The sequence below is a fragment of the Aquarana catesbeiana genome, linkage group LG05 (assembly GCF_042186555.1).
Source record: "Aquarana catesbeiana isolate 2022-GZ linkage group LG05, ASM4218655v1, whole genome shotgun sequence".
Classification (NCBI taxonomy): domain Eukaryota; kingdom Metazoa; phylum Chordata; class Amphibia; order Anura; family Ranidae; genus Aquarana; species Aquarana catesbeiana.
In genome coordinates this window covers 102225714-102243624 of record NC_133328.1, presented here as the reverse complement: position 1 = coordinate 102243624, position 17911 = coordinate 102225714, and the positions used below count along the sequence as shown (strand labels likewise).

The 17911-nt window shown below is 42.5% G+C and overlaps 1 protein-coding gene across 1 annotated transcript in view; it reads left to right on the top strand.

Annotated features, from left to right (window-relative positions):
• GORASP1 (golgi reassembly stacking protein 1) overlaps positions 1–17911 on the top strand; it is a 59377-nt gene that overhangs the window by 19461 nt on the left and 22005 nt on the right. Inside the window, exon 2 of the mRNA XM_073630013.1 lies at positions 14557–14637. Coding sequence (XP_073486114.1) covers positions 14557–14637 — 81 coding nt within the window. The remainder of the gene's footprint in view (positions 1–14556; positions 14638–17911) is intronic.

The window sequence follows — 17911 nt, the reverse complement described above, 5'->3', positions numbered from 1 at the left end:
AACATCAGTGCCTGACCTCACAAATGCGCTTCTGGAAGAATGGTCAAACATTCCCATAGACACACTCCTAAACCTTGTGGCCAGCCTTTACCAGAAGAGCTGAAGCTGTTATACCTGCAAAGGGTGGGCCAACTCAATATTGAACCCTATGGACTAAGGCTGGATTCACACCTATGCATTTTTAGTGCTTTTTGCATTTTGCAGATTTGCACTACAGTCCATTTACCATGGTTTCCTATGGAACACGTTCTGTAGTGCAAATCTGCAAAATGCAAAAAGCACTAAAAATGCATAGGTGTGAATCCAGCCTAAGACTGGGATGCCATTAAAGTTTGTGAGCGAGTAGGCAGGTGTCCCAATACTTTTGGTAATATAGTGTAGGTGTTTACAGACATTTAGAGGCAGGAGCGCTTAGGGCAGAAATCTGAATGCAACAAAATCGGAGGGGTGTTCTGCCAGTAGAAGAGCGTTCAGAAAAGCTCGGCAAAGGTTCAGTGTGCATAAGGCCTATTTTCATTTTTCTTTTAGTATAAAAACTGTGTTTAATACAGAAGAGTTATGCATTTCATCTCTGTGTGTTTGTTTTTTTTCTATTCATTATGTTCATTTCCACTCTTTTGCATTACTTCTGCATGCTTGCACAAAGCTGTGCTATAATGAAGAGATCAGCAAAATGTGCTACTCCGTGTGATGGTTTATTCTGTAGCAGGTCAGAAAGAGGAGCCTATAAAACCCTGATCTACACGTCCAGCAGTCTTAGGCCTCATACACACCGCAGCTTCCAAACACTTGTTTTACAGGCAGTTGACTATTATTCTGCTCCTAAATGCCCTCGTATGTTAGCCTATGTGTCCATGCACATTTAGAGGCAGAAATTTGAACACACCAAAATCACATTCAGGAGAAGGACTTTTGGGCAGAAAAAAAACGCTCAATGTGCCTAAGCGCATCAAGTGCTTGGACGTTTTTCTAAATGCCCCTGGGAGAGGAAAGCACTTAGGCGTTTTGTTTATTTCATTGGCCAGAATATTTGTTCCAGCCATTGAAATGAAAACCCGCTCCAGCGCATTCAGCCCTTGCACATGTTTTCATTTCAGTGGCCAGAACAAATTAATATTCTGGCCAATGAAATAAACACCCAGGCGCTTAACGAACCTAAATGCATTTGCAAAAACGCAGCTTAGGCGCCATTTTGAAACTGCTTTTTTCCTGCTAGGAGAAAAGCATTTACTTAAAGCCCCAGTGTGCATGAAGCCTTATGTACAGAATGGGTTTGAATGCTACTCATTGGCCACAGCAGGTACACACAGAGGTTAGACCAGTATGTTCATATATATCTGCAGTTTGCAAATTGTTAGTGCAACTTTGTGATCGAATATCTGCCAGGAATCCTTGTATGATTTACCTGCACTCTGGATCGATGCTATATAAGGCCTTAAACCTTCTGCAGAAATAGTGAAACACTAACCCTTCCTATGAATTTTATGTCTGAGGTCCCTGACATGGGATGCAGGATGTTGGGCTCAGGGATCAGCACTGGGCGAGCCTCTCGTACTTTTGCTGGCGTGGCTCTCAAGTCTCAACAGACAGATAGTGTCTCCTCCCTAGTAAATCAGTCCGTGCAAGGTTGGGCACAAAGTAGAATCATGTATTAACTCTTTCTGATGTTGCTTTTTTGCATAACTGAAGCTGGTAAAATACAGAATGAATATACAGATGTGACTTATGATTTTTGCCAACGTACTGTATATTAAATATGTGTGTGTTGAGATATGGGTGTTATATTTCAACTATGTAATTTAGTTGTCTGAAGTTCAACTGTAATGCCTATTAGTATGTTTGTTTGTTTTTTACATTAATCACTTCCGGACCGCCCTCCGCACATATACTGCGGCAGGGCGGCCCGGCTGCGCGAAATGTTGTACCTGTACATCGTTTCGAGCTTGAGATACTGTGAGCGCTTGCGCCACAGAGAGGCAGAATGGGGATCTGCCTATGTAAACAAGGTAGATCCCCGTTCTGACAGGAGACAACACTGAGATCGGCTGTTCCTAGTGCTCAGGAACAGCAATCTCTGTGTTGTCCCTGTGAGGCCATCCCCACACTGAGGGAACACAGTTAACCCTTTGATCGCCCCTAGTCTTAGCCCCTTCCCTTCCAGTGTCATTTATACATTGATTAGTGCATTTTTCACTGTATTGGTGTCACTGGTCCCCAAAAGTGTCATTTAGGGTCAGATTTGTCCGCCACAATGTCGCAGTCCCGCTAAAAATCGCTGATCACCGCCATTACCAGTAAAAACAATTAAAAAAATTAAAAGTACCATAATCTAGCCCCTATTTTGTAGATGCTACAACTTTTGCACAAACCAATAAATATACGCTTATTGTGATTTTTGTTTACCAAAAATATGTAGAAGAATACATATTGGCCTAAACTGACGAAAACATTTTTTTTTTTTACATTTTTTTTTTTTTATATGTATTCTATATTTTAAAATTGTAGCTCTATTTTTTGTTTTATAGCACAAAAAAAAAAAAAAAAACCTGCAGAGGTGATCAAATATCACCAAAAGCAAGCTCTATTTGTGAGAAAAAAAGACATCAGTTTTGTTTGGGTATAGTGTCGCACGACTGAGCAATTGTCAGTTAAAGCGACGTAGTGCCGTGTTGCAAAAAATGGCCTGGTCATTAAGGGGGTAAATCCTTCCGGGGCTGAAGTGGTTAAAGTATATAGGCATAGTTAAAGGATAAGTTCACCTTTCTGAACATGTTTAGGCTGTAACATGCAACATGAAAGGCACACCCCCCTCCTCACACATGCAGAGCTTGCCTGTGCTAATCTATTTCTAGCTCCCTCCCTGACACACACTTCAGGCTCCCGTCTTGGAGAATGTCTTAGAAGTTATGCTGATAACAGAAGAATGGAGGAGGAGACAGCTACAGGACATAGTGCTTTGGAGAGAGATAACAAAACACTGCAGATATATGTGCCCAACTCAAATTTCATGAATCAGGTTTACATCCAATTTAATCTCCTACCGTTCATAGCAGAGGGCGGGCGGTGCAGTCGGTCTTGATGGAAGGCGGGAGCTTCCCAACTTTTCCTGTTAACAAGTCGCTGATTGCTAGGACCGCCCTGTGTCATAGCAATCAACTGGCCACTTTTTAGCTTGAAAGCAGGGCGACTCCCACCCTCCATCCAGACTCCCACACCTCCCGCCCTCTGCCCTGCTGTGAAAATGACAGCAGCGGCAGGCTGAAGAAAGGACACACAGGCAGCTAAATGGCGAGGCTGTGGCGGTCCGGATAGAACTGTCACTCGGTCTGGGCCGTGATTGCCCATTAAGTGATGCCTGCTCTAAAAGGAAGATGCATATATTTGGCTATTCTCAGAGCATTCTGGTCCGGTAACGTGATCTCCCCAGTGGCCGGCTTCAGGGGAGAAGAGAGAGCAATGGGTTAAATGCCTGGTCGGTGTCGTCATCCATAGGCTTACTATGGGGCATCTATTGTTGGCTGTCCCTCCTCTCCCCTGAAGCTACTGTTGGGAGCTGATCACATGACTAGAATGGGACGCCCTGAGACGATGTAAGTATATGCATCTTTTTTCTACATGGTAGTTAGTATAGGCGTTGGAAGCAGTTTTAACCTTAGTTCTAGCTTGGATGTCCCATCTACCTTAACAGTAAGGATGAGCTCCGGCATGTTCACACAGCCCACATGCAGAGCCTGCCGGGAAGTCGGCACTGCGCTGCACTAATCATAGGCAGTGAGACATTTCCCGATCTCTGCAGCCGCACATCTGGACAATGGCTCACTGCCTGTGATTAGCGCAGCGCAGTGCTGACTTCCTGGTGGGCTGTGCGAACACGCCCGAGATCATCCTTACTTAACAGTAAGCGAGCATTCTTCCACTGCCCACCAGTATAAGTGGGCCCATACCAACTCACCATCAACATAATACCACCGGTGTAAGGGAACGCCACTATTTATACTTTTCTGACCATGATTATTATAATTTCATTATAATATTATTATTACTGAAAATACTTTTGACGTAAAAAAGCCTTGGATGTCAAGTACTGTATGCCATGTTCTGTGTTCTCTTTTTTTTATTCTTATACCTAAACTAAAGGCGGGTACACATGGGCAAATATCGATGGGTTCAACAGAAACCAGGCGACATTCGGCCTGCGTGTACAGCAGCCTGTCTGACAGAAGTCGTTCTAACGACCAGTACGGCGATCTGTCAGGTTTGTTTTTTCATTCAGCCCACTGGGTTGAACGAAAATAAACTCCCCGTGTGTACCAGATATTACTGTTCATGCTAATGTGTCATGAGCTGTAAATACAGAAATTATTAGCAGGGGTTCCCTGAGACCTAAAAGTTATTTCAAGGTGTCCTCCATGTTTAAAAGTTTGTGAAAGGCTGGTATATATTGTCTAGTATATATCATCAGCAACTTTACCTGTCTGGTGCTTTGCAGGTGCATCTTATGGAAATGGCTACTTGTGTTCTCCTTGCGTTTTGAGTTTTGTGTTATTTTTAGTAGATGACACAATTATTACCCTACTAACCAAACATTGCATCTTACATCTGACATCAGATCAGTTCATTTTTCAGGTCATTTAATCATTTGCTCACAGTGGGAACCAGTGCTCGTTACACAGGGCTGGTATGCCTCACACCCCAGTACCTTCGTTTTCAGGCTGTTCTATTTCCAACTAATAAACTCCTAGGGTGACTATAAACTGGTAGGTCCCTCTAATTTCTTTGTGGGGTCTGGTGCCCTCTGAATAAATATTAAACAGCTGGTTTTTTGCTCCCCCAACTTTGGTGATTTTGTTGACAATCACATTGAATAGAATGTTTCCTGTTCGTAAGAAGAGTCCTCAGACTGGCATTAGTCATTCTGATCTGTTTTATTCGATTAGCTGCCTGGCACCATATGCATCACACACAGGAAACTCTGAAATGGAAGGACGACAATGGTGATACCGCCCAACTTTTTGAGATAGGAACGAGGAACATCTATTAGCAAAACTATGTAGGCATAGGACACTCACCCCTCTTAAAGGAGAGTTGAACGGAAAAATATTAGTTAAACCCACAAGTTTTTTTTTAATTTTTTTTTACCACTATTATTTCTTTATACTAGCTTTTGAAACTTACAAATGCAACAGTTTAGAAATTGGATGAAAGATTTGGCATTGGGAAATACTTTTTGAAAGATAAATAGTGCATTTTATGTGCCTTGAAAAAGTATTTGCACCCCTTGAAATTTTCCGCATTTTTGTCATGTTACAACCAAAAAACTTACATTTATTTTATTGGGATTTTATGTGATAGAACAACACAAAGTGGCACATAATTGTGAAGTGGAAGGAAAATGATAAATGGTTTTTAACATTTTTTACAAATCTGTGAAAAGTGTGGTGTGCATTTGTATTCAGCCCCTCTAAGTCAATACTTTGTAGAACCACCTGTCGCTGCAATTACATCTGCAAGTCTTTTTGGGATCTTTGGGGATGTATCTACCAGCTTTGCATATCTAGAGAGTGACATTTTTGCCCATTCTACTTTGGAAAATAGCTCAAGTTCTGTCAGATTGGATGGAGAGCGTCTGTGAACAGCAATTTTCAAGTCTGCCACAGATTCTCAATTGGATTTAGGTCTGGACTTTGACTGGGCTATTCTAACACATGAATATGCTTTTGATCTAAACCATTCCATTGTAGCTCTGGCTGTATGTTTAAGGGTAGTTGTCCTGCTGGAAGGTGAACCTCTGCCCCAGTCTCAAGTCTTTTGCAGACTCTAACAGGTTTTCTTGTATTTTGCTTCATCCATCTTTCCATCAACTCTGACCAGCTTCCCTGTCCCTGCTGAAGAAAAGCATCCCCACAACATGATGCAGCCACCACCATGTTTCACGGTGGGGACGGTGTGTTTAGGGTGATGTGCAGTGTTAGTTTTCCACCACATGTAGTGTTTTGCTTTTAGGCCAAAAAGTTCAATTTTGGTCTCATCTGACCAGAGCACCTTCTTCCACATGTTTGCTGTGTCCTCCACTTGGCTTCTCGCAAACTGCAAACGGGACTTCTTATGGCTTGTGTCCACAAGCAGGAATGTGTTGTCATGAGAGCAAACAAATCTGGGAACAGAATAATATATTCTATTAAGTGTATATATGATTTGTAATAGTATTTTAAGGATCATAATTGAATAATAATTAATGAACCCAGTAAGTTCCAAGAGAGGTAAAAATATAAATAGATAGATCTTAATGAGGCAAGATCACCCAGGAAATAAACACCTACACCAAAAGAAAACAGAGCAATGCAAGAGGAGAAGAAGGAGAGAGGAGACAACAAACCTACCCAAATGTGGCATCTAGAAGCACCACCAGCCGAACGTGTTAAGCAGGGCTGGTGTGCAGAGACCCCAGAAAGAGCCTGGCCGTGTGAACAGAGCAGCTGGTGCATGAGCAGTTGCAAATGAAAAGTGCCAAGAAACTAGTGAATCTTAATGAGGGTGATCTTGCCTCATTAAGATTCACTAGTTTCTTGGCACTTTTCATTTGCAGCTCCTCATGCACCAGCTGCCATTACACTCTTACCCTATTTTGGTGACTTTTACATTCACTCCTATGTCAGGCATAGATCTCTTTACATATACACGTATCTATTTATATTTTTACCTCTGTTGGAACTTACTGGGTTCATTAATTATTATTCAATTATTATGATCATTAAAATACTATTACAAATCACATATACTCTTCCTGCCCGATGTCGCATCTACACTTATGCCGCCTCGGCTCCCGTGGAGAGATTATAAACAATATTCTGGCTTCTGGCAGTCGTCCTATCCCTGCAGCTGAAAAACACCCCCACAGCATGATGCTGCCACCACCATGCTTCACTGTTGGGACTGTATTGGACAGGTGATGAGCAGTGCCTGGTTTTCTCCACACATACGGCTTAGAATTAAGGCCAAAAAGTTCTATCTTGGTCTCATCAGACCAGAGAATCTTATTTCTCACCATCTTGGAGTCCTTCAGGTGTTTTTTAGCAAACTCCATGCGGGCTTTCATGTGTCTTGCACTGAGGAGAGGCTTCCGTCGGGCCACTCTGCCATAAAGCCCCGACTGGTGGAGGGCTGCAGTGATGGTTGACTTTCTACAACTTTCTCCCATCTCCTGACTGCATCTCTGGGTTCTTCTTTACCTCTCTCACCAAGGCTCTTCTCCCCCGATAGCTCAGTTTGGCCAGACGGCCAGCTCTAGGAAGGGTTCTGGTCATCCCAAACGTCTTCCATTTAAGAATTATGGAGGCCACTTGTAACCTTGGCCAGATCTGTGCCTTGCCACAATTCTGTCTCTGAGCTCTTCAGGCAGTTCCTTTGAACTCTGAACTCATAAATCTCATTTGCTCTGACATGCACCGTGAGCTGTAAGGTCTTATATAGACAGGTATGTGGCTTTCCTAATAAAGTCCAGTCAGTATAATCAAACACAGCTGGACTCAAATGAAGGTGTAGAACCATCTCAAGGATGATCAGAAGAAATGGACAGCACCTGACTTAAATATGAGTGTCACAGCAAAGGGTCTGAATACTTAGGACCATGTGATATTTCAGTTTTTCTTTTTTAATAAATCTGCAAAAATGTCAACAATTCTGTGTTTTTCTGTCAATATGGGGTGCTGTGTGTACATTAATGAGGAAAAAATGAACCTAAATGATTTTAGCAAATGGCTGCAATATAACAAAGAGTGAAAAATTTAAGGGGGTCTGAATACTTTCCGTCCCCACTGTATATATAATTGTTTTTTTGTTTTTTTTTTGTTTTTTGATGCAGTTCCAGAAGACAGAGGACTTTTGTAGTGCCCTGAGATGTTCTCACTGTTGTTGACACACAGTAGATGTGTTTATTATAGAATGTCGGTGTAAACAGAAGCTTCTAATTATGCCCTCACACTTTCACATCTATGCCCGCTGAGTGAGGGTACAACACGTCTCGAGTCTCTAGACCTCGTCCCTTTCTATTTTTAAGGCTGAACTCTGGGCAGATATAAAACAACAAATATTTGCAGTTCTGTAATCATTACGTTTTTTTTGTTTTTTGTTTTTTAATGCAAGCAGTGTAAGTACCTGAATTGAAAGTGGTTTTAAAGCCTCAAGTGTTTTTTTTTTTTTTTTTTTTTTTTACCTTAAAGTGATACAAAGCCCAGGACCCTGCATTTATTATATCTGGCCTCCCACAGTACACAGAACATGGAAATGCAATTATTTTAGTAAATATAAACTGCTAAATACATTTTCTCACCAGCAGTGTATAGCAGTCATGTGACTTCTATCAGTGACTGGTTAAAGCTTGTAGAAGGAGTTTTCATTCTCCTCTAACTGTCCTATGAGTCCAGTGCTGATTGGCCCTGTGCTGATCACATGCACCCTCCCAAACAAAAAACTCTCTAGCAATACATAACAAACTGAGCATGTGCAGAGTGCCCCCAAGGCTCTGTACAATCAGCAGATGGATTGGGGACAGTAAAAGAAGGGCCTTTTTACACAATGCAGAGGATTAACCTCTCAGGTTCCATGGTGCTTTCTCCATCCTCACAGGGAAGATTTATAACAGCACCTGCTGCTGTCAATCAAATCCTATAAAGGGAGAAGGTGGGAGGCAAAGTCCCTCTGTGTCAATAGATGCAACCAGCCGAGCTAGGGATTGAGCTTGCAAGAGTACCCCCCCCCCCCCAGCAAACAGCTTGCTGGGAAGGTACTCGAAGGGGGGGAGGATGCCATAATCGCCATCAGAGGACCCAAGAAGAGAAGGATCAGGGCTGTTCTCTGCAAAACTATTGCACAGAGTGGGTAAGTATAACATGTTTTTCATTAAAAAAAAAAGAACCTTTAATGTCCCTTTAACCTATTATCAGCCTCTTGCAGTCCCTGTACAGCACAGCTCAGACTGGGTTAGGGGGAAGCAGCACAAGAAGCCAATCATTTGCCCTGCTTGTGTGTGAAGCATGCAGATGTGAGGAGAGAACAAAGTGATGAAGGCATCAATGTGCTACTTCTCCTTTCACTGTCAAGTCACGTGGTTGGGGAGGAAAAAAAGTGTTACCGTAGAGAAAATCAGGTCTCCATCTCTGCCATACAGGGCTGTGCTGTGTGATGGGGCTGTATAAATCTCAGAAATACAAAGCCCTTGGCAGGTAAAACAAAATTGAATTTGTGCATTTACCTGTTTGCCTGGAAATCTGCTGAAGGCTACATTCACACATACGATTAGCACACTCTGCAAGTTCTAGTGACAAGAATCTGCAAATGTCTGCAGCTGGAATGACAGGTGTGTGCGAAGAGCTGTGGCTGCTCAGCCCATGCAATGTAATGATAGGCTACTTGTGGCTGCTATCACAGCCAGTGATTACCTGCAGAGATCTTGGCTAGACACTGAGTGTGTCCAGCCATGATCATCTGTCCCTAAGTGCAGGTAATAGCTGGCTGTACCAACAGTCTTGAAAAGCTGTGGCCAGGGCCGTTTTTTTCACTAGGCACATTAGGCATGTGCCTACAGGAGCCCTTCCTAGAGGGGCGCCTGTCAATATGAGTTTTTTTTTTTTTTTTTTTAACCCTTTAGCTGCAGCCTCCGGGATTGTGTGTAATACTGACAGGCAGACTCCTGCCTGTCAGGTAGAAGCATTTGGGCGACTACGCTGCCACTCGATTGCCTCCACACACCTCCGGTACCAGCACCCAACGCCCCCACCAGTGCACCCCTGCCATGGATTACGGGTTCTGTTTGCCCATCACACACGTGTTACATATCGCTGTGCATGCCAGAGTGTGAGCAATAATTCTAGCACAAGACCTCCTTCGTAACACTAAACTGATAACCTGTAGGGGGCTTTTGAAACATCACCTATAGAAAATATAGGGCACTGAAGTATGTCACCATTTCAGGGGCGCCCATAAATTTAACCACTTCAGCCCAAACCATTTGGCTGCCCAAAGACCAGAGCGCTTTTTGCGATTCGGCACTGCGTCGCTTTAACTGACAATTGCACGATCATGAGACGTGGCTCCCAAACAAAATTGACGTCCTTTTTTCCCCACAAATAGATCTTTCTTTTGGTGGTATTTGATTACCTCTGCGGTTTTAATTTTTTGCGATATAAACATAGTGGCAATTTCTAAAAAAAACATTATTTTTTACTTTTTGTTATAATAAATATCCCCCCAAAAATATATAAAAAAACTTTTTTTTTTCCTCAGTTTAGGCCGTATTCTTCTACATATTTTGGTAAAAAAAAATCGCAATAAGCGGTTATTGATTGGTTTGCACAAAAGTTCTAGCGTTTACAAAATAGGGGATCGTTTTATGGCATTTTTATTAATGATTTTTTTTTTTACTAGTACGGCGATTAGCGATTTTTATCATGACTGTGACATTATGGCGGACAGATCACTTTTGGTGCGATTTTGGGACCATTCACATTTATACAGCGATCAGTGCAATTAAAAATGCATTGATTACTGTGTAAGTGTGACTGGCAGTGAAGGGGTTAACCACTAGGTGGCGCTTTAGGGGTAAAATGTGTCCTAGGGCGTGACTCTAACTGGGGGGGGGGGGGGCGCTATGTGTGACACGACACTGATCACCGCTCCCGATTACAGGGAGCTGTGATCAGTGACAGTGTCACTAGGCAGAACGGGGAGATGCTGCCTCTCCGTGAGACGATTGCGGGTATCCCCACGGACACGCGATCACACTCACGGGGGGGCGCGCGCGTCGCCGGCTTTGTGCGCACTCCTGCAAAACACTTCTTAAAGGGCAACGTACGGGTACGTTAATCTGCCTGTACATGCCCTTCTGCTGACGTATATCGGCGTGAGCCGATCGGCAAGCGGTTAAGGTTTGACATGTTGGGTATCTATTTACTTGGTGCAACCTCGTCTTTTATATTTTACAAAACGTTTGAGTAGTTTATTGCGTTTGTTTGCCCTAACATTTACTTTAGTGTGTTTTTTACTGAAAAATGCATTTCCTAGACCTTTGAGATTAATTTTTCAAGAAAAAAAAAAGTCGGTCTTACTGGGGGGGCTCCTCAGAATTCTCTGCCTATAGACTCCTGAGACGTAAATCTGGCCCTGGCTGTGGCTGCCATTAGCCAGTCATTGCATTGTATGGGCTGAGGGCCTGCAGCTCTACGCACACATCTGTCATTTCAGATGCAGGAATCTGCAGATGGAATTCATACGGTGTGCTAATCACCCTTGTGAATGTAGCCTTAAGCTTATGTCTGTATTTATTTAGTTATAAGCCATTAACAGCGTTGTCCATGTGTTCTCCATTGTAGTTTTGTTTTTGGAAGGATAAACCGGTAGATCTAGAACACAGTGGCGGAAAAGCTTCATACACCTGTTCATGTAACTGCAAGTGTAGCCACACCTTGGTTATCTGATCTTCCGGATTATCACACACTGCAGGTTTCTTCTCTCTTAGCTTTGTAATTAGATCCTATCCTTTCATGTAAGTGGAGAATAGAACATTGTCAGGCAGTCAGCTTACCATACAAGTTAAAGTGGTTGTAAACCTTCCTTTTTTTATTTTTATTTTTTATAAAAATAACAAACATGCCTATACTTACCTGTTCTGTGCAATGGTGTTGCACAGAGAAGCCCCGATCCTCCTCTTCTGGTGTCCCCCACTAGCGGTCCAGGCCCCTCCTCTTCATAGGATGCCCCCCACAGAAAGTCGCACAGAAAGTGCCCCTGAGTCACACTGCTGCGTCCATTGACACAGACAGTGGGACTCAACCCCGCCCAACGCTCCCATATCACAGGATCTGCTATCAATCTGTCCAATGAGGAGAGAGACAGCAGCTGGAGCCGCTGCCCTCGTGCACATCGCTGGATCGGGCTCAGGTAAGAAAGGGGGGGGGGGGTCGCTGTAGCACAGGTTTTTCAACCTAATGCATAGAATGCTTTAACCGCTTCAGCCCCGGAAGATTTTACCCTCTTCCTGACCAGAGCACTTATTGCGATTCAGCACTGCGTTGCTTTAACTGACAATTGCGCGGTCGTGCGACCTTGCACCCAAACAAAATTGACGTCCTTTTTTTCCCACAAATAGTGCTTTCTTTTGGTGGTATTTGATCACCTCTGAGATTTTTATTTTTTGCGCTATAAACAAAAAAAGAGCGACAATTTTGAAAAAAACGCATTCTTTTTTACTTTTTGCTATAATAAATATCCCCCAAAAAATATATAAAAAAATATATTTTTTTTCCTCAGTTTAGGCCGATATGCATTCTTCTACATATTTTTAGTAAAAAAAAAATCGCAATAAGAGTACATTGATTGGATTGCACAAAAGTTATAGCGTCTACAAAATACGGGATAGTTTTATGGCATTTTTGTTTCTAATTTTTTTTTTTTAATTAGTATTGGCGGCGATCTGCGATTTTTATCGGGGCTGCGACATTATGGCGGACACATCGGACATTTTTTACACTATTTTGTGACCATTGTCATTTATACAGCAATCAGTGCTATAAAAATGCACTGATTACTGTGTAAATGACACTGGCAGTGAAGGGGTTAAGTGTGTCCTAGGGAGTGATTCTAACTGTGGGGGGGGGGGGGGGGGGGGGGGCTTCAACACACAGGACAGTGATCACAGCTCTCAATGACAGAAAGCAGTGATCTCTGTCCTGTACTAGGAAGAATGAGGAAATGCTTTGTTTACAAAAGCATTTCCCCGTTCTACCTCTCCATGACACGATCGCAGGCACCGGGCGAACATAGAGTCCGCGGGACCTGCGGTCATGGAGACCGCGGCGGGCGTGCGCCCGCAACACCGCTTCTTAAAGGGGACGTACCTGTATGCCCTTTTGCCCACCAGTGCCATTCTGCCGTCGTAAATCGGCGTGCGCTGGTCAGCAAGCGGTTAAGGTGGAAAAGCCTTTTAGGCTTTAGAACCACTTTAAAGGATAAGTTCACCTTTCATAACATGTTACATCTATATTCGGGGTGTAACATACAACTTGTTATGAATACACCGGCCCCCACACCTCCTACTCCCCCGCTAGCTGTCAGAATAAAAAACAAAAAAACACAGTGTCACTCATTCACAGCACTTTTGTGAATGGAAAACTTCAAGGTAAGGTAGCCTTTGCTGCTGTCAGCTTGCAGGTTTCAGTTAACTACCATGGTGCCATGAGTGTTGTGGTAGTTCATTCATTCTTCATGTCAGCATGTATCGGTTTCTTCATATGCGGTACAAGCAGGCCGATATACTGACAGATCTGCAGGAGACCTGCATGGAACCAGTGGCCTCCTGATCGCTGATTGCTTTGGCTCCTGCAACAAAAAAATATAAATACACATTTTTTTTTACCTGCAAAAAAATGTGCATTTATTATTTTTTGTGAAAAGGTGAACGTATCCTTGAATCTGGCCACATACTGTTAAGCTGGTTATACACTAGTAGAATTTGTTTATACATTTTTTTCTTTAAGAATGTTCATTTGATTTTCTAATCGTTAATTGAGGTCAAATAGACATTTGTTTTCGACCATAGTGATGAGAACATTCGAAGGAGCAGCAGGGAAAATCTTTAGCCGTGTTTGTGGTTTTCGTTGGAGAAATTACATTTGTTCCAAAATGGAATGTTAAAAGCAAATGAAGTTTTATAATATTTATGAAAGACATTCTTTAAGACTTCAAATGCATTCAAAATTTTCGTATGAATATTTGCATAAATGTTTAAAAACCTACTAGTGTATAGCCAGCTTTTAATTTTTTTTTCTTTTTTTCATTCAGTCAGACAGATTTTTCCATCCACACAAACAAGGTGCATGGAGGAATGCTTTTTGCTATTGTAGGCCTGACTACCTTGTCCACTCGGCTAACCCACCAACTGCCTTGCCCCTGTGCTGTAAGGGCCCTTACACATGAGGGGGACTCCGCTTCCACGGAGTCCGCCTCGGTCCGCCGGCTCAGCGGGAGATCTCTCCGTTGATCTCCGCTGAGCCGGCGGATGACAGGTCCCTCTCTGCTCACTGAGCGGGGAGGGGCTTGTCAAGAGCCGCTGCTGCCTATGGAGAGATCGGACGAAAACGGACAGCATGTCCGTTTTCATCAGATCTCACCCGATCCGATCTGCCATCGACAGATCCGAACGTTGAGGCATCCGTCTGCTTTTAGTGGATCGGACCGGTCGGATGTCAGCGGACATGTCTCCGCTGACATCTGTCGCTCCATAGGCTAACATGGAGCGCCCGTTCAGGTCCGCCGTCAAAACTGACAGGCGGACCTGAACGGTCCGATCGTGTGAAAGGGGCCTAAGTGTCCTTATTGATCACCAATGCATGCTTCGAAGTCAGGGGGTTGGGTTACATATAAGACCTTAGTAACGAAGCAAAATTATTTTAAGGGAAATATAAGGTTTTTCTTATAGACAAAAATAGCAAGCATCTTATTTTTTTTTTTTTAATAATAATCTATTTATCTTTAGTAATTTATAATGTATCTGTTTTATTTTAGGTTCAGGAGAATTCTCCAGCACAGAAAGGAGGACTTGAACCATTTTTTGATTTTATTATAGCAATTGGACATACAAGGCTGGTAAGTGATTATGATTAACATAAGCAACTTATTTTATGCAAATTAATCTTGTTTTTTAAAAAAAAAATGTACATAAGACTTGTTATTATAGGGTTCCAGAGCCTTATGCTGAATGTTTTGCTGAAAAACTGCTGAAAAGAAGGTGTTTTCACTGCTTTACACTTAAAAAGACACTCACTTTATTGACCCAGGGCAAAATTACAGTGTCTCAGCAAAGGAGATCTCTCAAACTCCTTTAAGTGATACTACAGTCTCGTTTTTTTTCTCTATTAAAATAACAAGCATGGTATACTTGCCTGTTCTGTGTAGTGGTTTTGCACAGGGCAGCCCCGATCCTCCTCTTCTCGGGTCCCTCGCCAGAGCTCCTGGCCCCTCCCTTCTGTTGAGTGCCTCCACAGCAAGCAGCTTGCTATGGGGGCACCCGAGCCGAGCTGCAGCTCTGTGTGTTTATTCAGACATGGAGCTGTGCAGGAGCCAATAGCGCCGCTGCTGTGTCTCGGGCAATCAGGAGGGAGAGTCCCGGATGACCGAGGCATTCGTGGACATCGCTGGATAGAGAGGGGGCTCAGGTAAGTATGAGGGGCATTAATTAATTAATGCATTAAGATAAAAACCTTCTGCCTTCACAACCATTTTAATATTCACCTTGCCTGTGCTCCCTACTACAATCGGTATTGTTGACGACCATGGGGAGTAGTCATGTGACTATGCCAGGGCCTAGCGATTTGCTGCTAGACATGAGCACTGTCACAGAGGAGGAGGTCACATGCGAACCAACATAAACTGAGGAACCAAACATAAACTGCAATCTATCCTATTTGTGAAGAAAAGTTCCAGTTTTGAAATGCGTTGCCATGCTCCAGGTGCACATGAGAGAGTTTGAATTTTTAAATCCAATCTAACCACCACCGGTGATTGTGTATGCATGCTTTTCTCTCATGTAAGGCTGGCTGTAGGGCAGAAGGAGAGTTCTGTCCATCCTCTATAGCCTGATTACTTGCCACTGTCTCTTGTGTGACTAACCACATGGCCTGAAATCACATATACAGTACTGTGCAAACGTTTTAGGTAGGTGCGAAAAATGTTGTAAATTAAGAATGCTTTCAGAAATAGTATTATTTTTATCAATTAAAAAAATTAAAGTAAATGAACAGAAGTGAAATCAAAATCAAATCATATTTGGTGTGACCACCCTTTGTCTTCAAGTCAGCATCAATTCGAGGTACACATGCACACAGTTTTTGAAGGAATTTGAGGGGTAGGTTGTTCCAAACATCTTGTTGAACAAACCAGCAGATCTTCTGTGGGTGTAGGCTGCCTCAAATCCTCCTGTCACCTTCATATAACCGCAGACAGACTCGATGATGTTGAGATCAGGGCTCTGTGGGGCCAAACCATCACTCCCAGGACTTCTTGTTGTTCTTTATGTTGAAGATAGTTCTTAAGGACATTGGAGTAGAGTTGGAGATTTGGTCAGAATCAATGGTGTCCTCAATGCTAAGAAATACAGGCAGATACTTATCCATCATACCATACTCAAGGAGTCGTGTGATTGGCCCCAAATTTTTTCTGCAAGCAGGACAACAACCCCAATCATACAGCCAATGTCATTAAGAACTATCTTCGGCGCAACAAAGAACAAGGAGTCCTGGAAGTGATGGTTTGGCCCCCACAGAGCCCAGATCTCAATATCAAGTCTGTTTGGGATTACATGAAATGACAGAAGGATATGAGGCAGCCTACAACCCTAGAAGATCTGTGGTTAGTTCTCCAAAATGTTTGGAACAACCTACCTGCCGAGTTCTTTCAAAAACTGTGTGCAAGTGTACCTAGAAGAATTGATGCAGTTTTGAAACCAAAGGGTGGTCATCCCAAATATTAATTTGAATTAGATTTTTCTTCTGTTCGCCCACTTTGCATTTTGTAAATTGATAAAAAAAAATAAACAATCAAAATATATATTTTTAAAAACTTTCTTACTTGATAGCATTTTTTCACACTTGCCTAAACCTTTTGCACCATACTGCATGCAGTTATCATCATCCTTTGTTTTTGTTGGCAGTTGGAAAAGAGCAGTTTGCACAGAGATCTTCCAAGAAGTTGAAAACAAAAAATGTGTGAGGGATAACAAGTGCTCCCTAGTGTAGTCCTCAGCACAACGCATGCAATAACATGCTTTATAATGGCACACTATAACATGCTCTCGAACACACACATACGGTGCACTGTTTGCCCTGTGCATTGTACTGTATTGCAAAAATTACAGCAGGAGCTATTTTTTATGCACCAAGGTGCTTTGCTGACCCATTGAAACTAAATAGGCTGCATTAACGCAATTTGCATTGATGCACAAAATTGTGAGCATTATAATGTAAACAGTTTCTAAAAGCCATGCATTAGTTGTCAGAGTGCAGCTAGATTAGGCTTTTTATGACCACTATAGGAAGGCACTCACCATGCCAGTCTTACCTTGGGGTAAACAGTAGTGATTGACTAAATAATACAATGCGGCTCATTTACTAAAACTGGAGAGTGCAAAATCTGGTGCAGCTGTGCATGGTAGCCATGCTGTTTCTAACTTCAGCTTTTTCTATTCAGCTTTGACAATAAAACCTGGAAGCTAGTATCTAAAGCTTGTGTGCTATTAAAACAATACAAATAGTGCAAAATATCATGAACAGTTCTCCCTTGTTTCAATATTGTTTAAACTTGCTATTTCAATACATATATATCCAATAAATATTTTTCATTCATTCCATTTAAAACTATTGTCCGATGTGCCTTCACGTGCAGTCTCTTGTGCTGGTTATAATCACTCCTGGAAGCTGATTGTTTTTGTTTTTTTTGCACAAAGGCGCAAGATTTTCGCTCCAAAAAAAAAGTAGAGATCAGCTCTGAGTTTTTGACTCCGCTCAGAGGTGCTCTCAGTCGGCATCAACACCGATCATTAGAGGGAGTTTCCTCCCGCCACACTCCATAATGCCCCCAATGCTTCATCTCATTTCATAATTAAGATGGAAAACAAATTCTATATGCAAAACCTGTTCTGTAGCCACACCAAAAGTTCCCATTCATTTCCTACTTTAACTGGAGGGTGAGCAGAAGAGCCAAAAGTACATTTCCATGCCATATTATGCTCACTAGGTAATTTATTAGTGACATTGTAAGCTGCTCAGGTTCTCAGGTCTTTGTAATCCTCCCAATAGACTAATTTCCAGGCATGCATGCCAGCTTACTGCAGGTCCTGATAAATTGGTTAACTTTCTGGCAGCTG